Source organism: Caretta caretta, chromosome 6, assembly GCF_965140235.1.
Source record: "Caretta caretta isolate rCarCar2 chromosome 6, rCarCar1.hap1, whole genome shotgun sequence".
Taxonomy (NCBI): domain Eukaryota; kingdom Metazoa; phylum Chordata; order Testudines; family Cheloniidae; genus Caretta; species Caretta caretta.
In genome coordinates this window covers 103,812,197-103,815,774 of record NC_134211.1, presented here as the reverse complement: position 1 = coordinate 103,815,774, position 3,578 = coordinate 103,812,197, and the positions used below count along the sequence as shown (strand labels likewise).

At 47.1% G+C, this 3,578-nt stretch overlaps 1 protein-coding gene across 1 annotated transcript; it reads left to right on the top strand.

The window, feature by feature from the left end:
• The first annotated feature begins 1,266 nt into the window (after positions 1-1,266).
• GSC (goosecoid homeobox) lies at positions 1,267-3,220 on the top strand. Its single transcript, XM_048854725.2, has 3 exons — positions 1,267-1,778; positions 2,198-2,457; positions 2,881-3,220. Exons 1-3 carry the CDS (start codon positions 1,457-1,459, stop codon positions 3,031-3,033), a joined length of 735 nt encoding a protein of 244 aa, XP_048710682.1. The 5' UTR covers positions 1,267-1,456; the 3' UTR covers positions 3,034-3,220.
• Positions 3,221-3,578: the final 358 nt, after the last annotated feature.

Sequence of the window (3,578 nt, the reverse complement as noted above, 5' to 3'; positions counted from 1 at the left end):
AACTGCCTCCTGGTCTAGATCACTTTCATATCCAATTTGAAATTGTTGAATACTGAAGGGCCGGGCCACAAGAACGCTTCCCCAACATTAATGAGTAAAATCTTTGTTGAGTAAAAATAATTTGTTCCTCGTAAACAGATCCTAATGGCTTGTTTTCATTTCATGCGTACAGTTTCCTACCTCCTTTTGATAGAGGATTGATGGGGCAAATCAGTTTACCTCCTGTGGATTCCCAGTGACAGTCGTGACAGACCAGCTACTCTGCAAATCACAAGAGCCAGCTACCACGAGAGACAAACGTCTTTATCAAACAGTTTAAGGGAATTAAACCGCGCCCTTTACATGTAATGGGCAGGCACAATTAAGTACTGTACAATCGCTGCTCCATAGCCTGTGTTTTCTAGGATAGAACATAAATGATTCTTTCTTGAAAAGGAAAAGCGCATCTTAATGAGTGGAAAGCGAATCTGAATCCCTACCACTCAATGTGTTTTAGATGCCAGATTATTATTTCTGCAATATTAAAGCCACTAATAGCTGCCTTGCTTGAATTTAAAAAAAAATGCTTAGAACAATTGTCCAAAGAAATAATCGTGGTAATGTTTTTTAAAGTTAATTTATTCTGGGTAAGGCGTTGTGCTTTTAGAAAACAAGGCACACTACGCATCCCTTCTACCCCTGAGTCAAAGGAGCCAAGACCCAAACCCTATCCCAGAAACACCCATGCACAAAATATGGCGCAACTGTGTCGCAGTTTAATTCGTTTTAAAGATTTTTTTTAAGTGTTACCTAACCAATTCCAAGCATAAATAATGACTCTGAGTCGCAGACAGAGGAAATCACACCTAATAATGTGAACCAACACGAGGAGAGTAGGTGCATAATAGACGGGTCTAGGAGCTGCTAACCACTTCTCCACAATGGCATTAATCAGATTAACCTGGGCAATTAGCCGGTGCAGCGGAGAGATCAAGCCTAAATCTCGGGCCTTTTCACAAAAAGAAAAAAAAGTCCCACTAATGGAAAGGATTAAGTTAATTTCATTAATTCTCAATACACAGATCAGGCTCCTTTCACTCCTTTGTGTACCCCTTTCCCAGCTCCACCTCTTCCCTCCCCCATCCCCAAAATAAAGTCAAATCTGGTTTTGTTTGTCATCTGCCTATTACCAGGAACTAAAGCCAGGATGACGTCGCCTGGGTATAAAAAAGGGAAGAAGTTCAGATGGATTATACTCCATGCAGCCCTCTGGGTTGAGATCAGTAAACAGGCGAGAGTGGAGGGAGGAAAGTTACAGGACAGGCTCCTGCGAGCGCGCGCGCGCACACACACACTCTCTCTCTCAGACACACGTTGCCTGCTGGAAAAGATCAATTTATTTCGCTCTGATCCCCTTGAAAGTCTCGGAAAAGTTTCGGTTTCGTCCCTCCCTGCCCGCCCCTGCAGCGTTCGGGTAATGCCTGCTGGTATGTTCAGCATCGACAACATCCTGGCCGCCAGACCCCGCTGCAAGGAGTCGGTCCTGCTGCACCAGAGCGCCGCGCCCGTGGTGTTCTCCAACTTGCATGGGGAATCCCTCTACGGCACCGATTACAGCGGATTTTACTCCCGGGCGGTGGCCCCCGCTTCCAATCTGCCCGCGGTCAGTGGATCTAGGATTGCCTACAACAACTACTACTACGGGCAGCTGCATGTGCAGGCGTCCCCCGTGGGTCCTTCGTGCTGTGGGGCCGTGCAGCCTCTGGGCGCGCAGCAGTGTTCGTGCGTCCCTGCAACAGGTAAGCGAGCCCAGGTGCCCCGTTCGTTCTCACCCAGCTGGGAGAGCCCGGGGCGCTCTACGGGGTGGGGGGCGGTTTGAGATTGTTCGCGAGGAGGGTACCTGGCGATTTGTGTGCTTGATGAGCCAGCTGTAAACAGCGTTTGGATCCCTGCCTCTCCGAAGTGACTAGGAATCCCAGCGAAGTACTGTCACCCTGGCAATTCCTTGCCCTGTCTTATGTCTATAGGACGCGTCTCACTCAGCCCCATTCTAATTTCAGATTCTTTGGCACGGGGGTTCTTTGTTTCGGACTCAGAGGAGGATCTCGGGTTGTGTCGGTTGGTCGGTGTCCGAGAGAAGGGGGTACAGGTTTTTAACGGAGTGACCTGGTCTTGATCTCTCCGTCCAATGCAAATAGTGTGGTCGTCTTCTCTCTAGGCTACGAGGGTACTGGGTCAGTCCTGATGTCGCCTGTGCCCCACCAGATGTTGCCATATATGAACGTGGGCACCTTGTCCCGGACTGAGCTGCAGTTACTGAACCAGCTGCACTGCAGGAGGAAAAGACGACACCGAACTATCTTCACTGACGAGCAGCTGGAAGCTTTGGAAAACCTCTTCCAGGAAACTAAATACCCAGATGTGGGCACCAGGGAACAGCTGGCCAGGAGGGTGCATTTAAGAGAGGAAAAAGTGGAGGTATTTTCCCCTTTATATTTAAAAGTTAACTGAGTCTCAATTCCTAGTCTAGCTGCAGACATCGCCGCACGTTGTCCAAGGCAAACTGATGGAGGAGCATGCAACAGGTTTTCAAGAGGGGCGAAAAGTTTAGCTCTTCAACATACCCGTCTGCAATCGGCTAAATAAGCCGATCACTCAGATAATTACCAAATTTCGGTAAGCAATCACCCCTCTTTAAACGCGGTAAACCTTAGACTTGAAATATACCTAAACGATTGTAATTACTCTGCTTTTCCATCTAAACCACACCAAAGCAAATCGAGTCAAAGATGTGTATTCTACGCCGAACTGGTATCACGCGTACGGTCTGAAAAGGGTGCCTGTGTGAACAAAATGTTGTTGTTGTTGTTACTATAATGATTTGATTTATTGCAATGACAGGTTTGGTTCAAGAACCGCCGGGCAAAATGGAGAAGGCAAAAGAGATCCTCTTCGGAGGAGTCAGAAAACGCACAGAAATGGAATAAAGCTTCCAAAACGTCCCCAGAAAAGAGGCAAGAAGAAGGGAAAAGTGACTTGGACTCCGATAGTTGATACCTTGCAAATGGACCCTTGTCGTGGACTGTGGGACTTGCACAAAAGGATGCGACTTGCACACGCTCTGCCTTGTTGGAGGGAAAAGAGATCTGTATATAGTGTACGTTACCCCGAAGTGATTGCTCGCAAATAAAATCAAAGTGGCGGAGGTGTGGCACAGGTATACGCCGGGCCCCTTTATTTATCTCTGTGCTGCTTATAATTACTTTAAATCCGACGGTGGCGACATATTTCCCCTTCGTCTAGAAAAAGGGGTGTCTGCAGTTATTTATTTATCCGGGGCTGGCTAGTGTGGAAAGAGAGGAAGATTACGGTGTTGTAAATGGTGCCACTTTTGTAATTGATTAATCCCTAATTTCAGTGTGTGAAGCGATGTTAAATTTCTCAGCAGGCGCGAGACACGATTAAAAAAGAAAGCAAAACTTTTTATTTTTTTAAATACGGGCAACGGACGACCCCAGCTGTGAACGGCTGCACATTTCTAAATGCACCCTAACTTCGAGTACGATTGGGTGGGTTCCCTTTACTCATGGTTACTGTCG

Excerpts from the sequence above, each read along its gene's own strand:
- GSC (XM_048854725.2), top strand. The coding sequence starts at position 1,457 with ATGCCTGCTGGTATGTTCAGCATCGACAACATCCTGGCCGCCAGACCC. Across the intron at positions 1,779-2,197 it reads TTCGTGCGTCCCTGCAACAG|GCTACGAGGGTACTGGGTCA; the intron begins GTAAGCGAGCCC and ends TCTTCTCTCTAG. Across the intron at positions 2,458-2,880 it reads TAAGAGAGGAAAAAGTGGAG|GTTTGGTTCAAGAACCGCCG; the intron begins GTATTTTCCCCT and ends TTGCAATGACAG.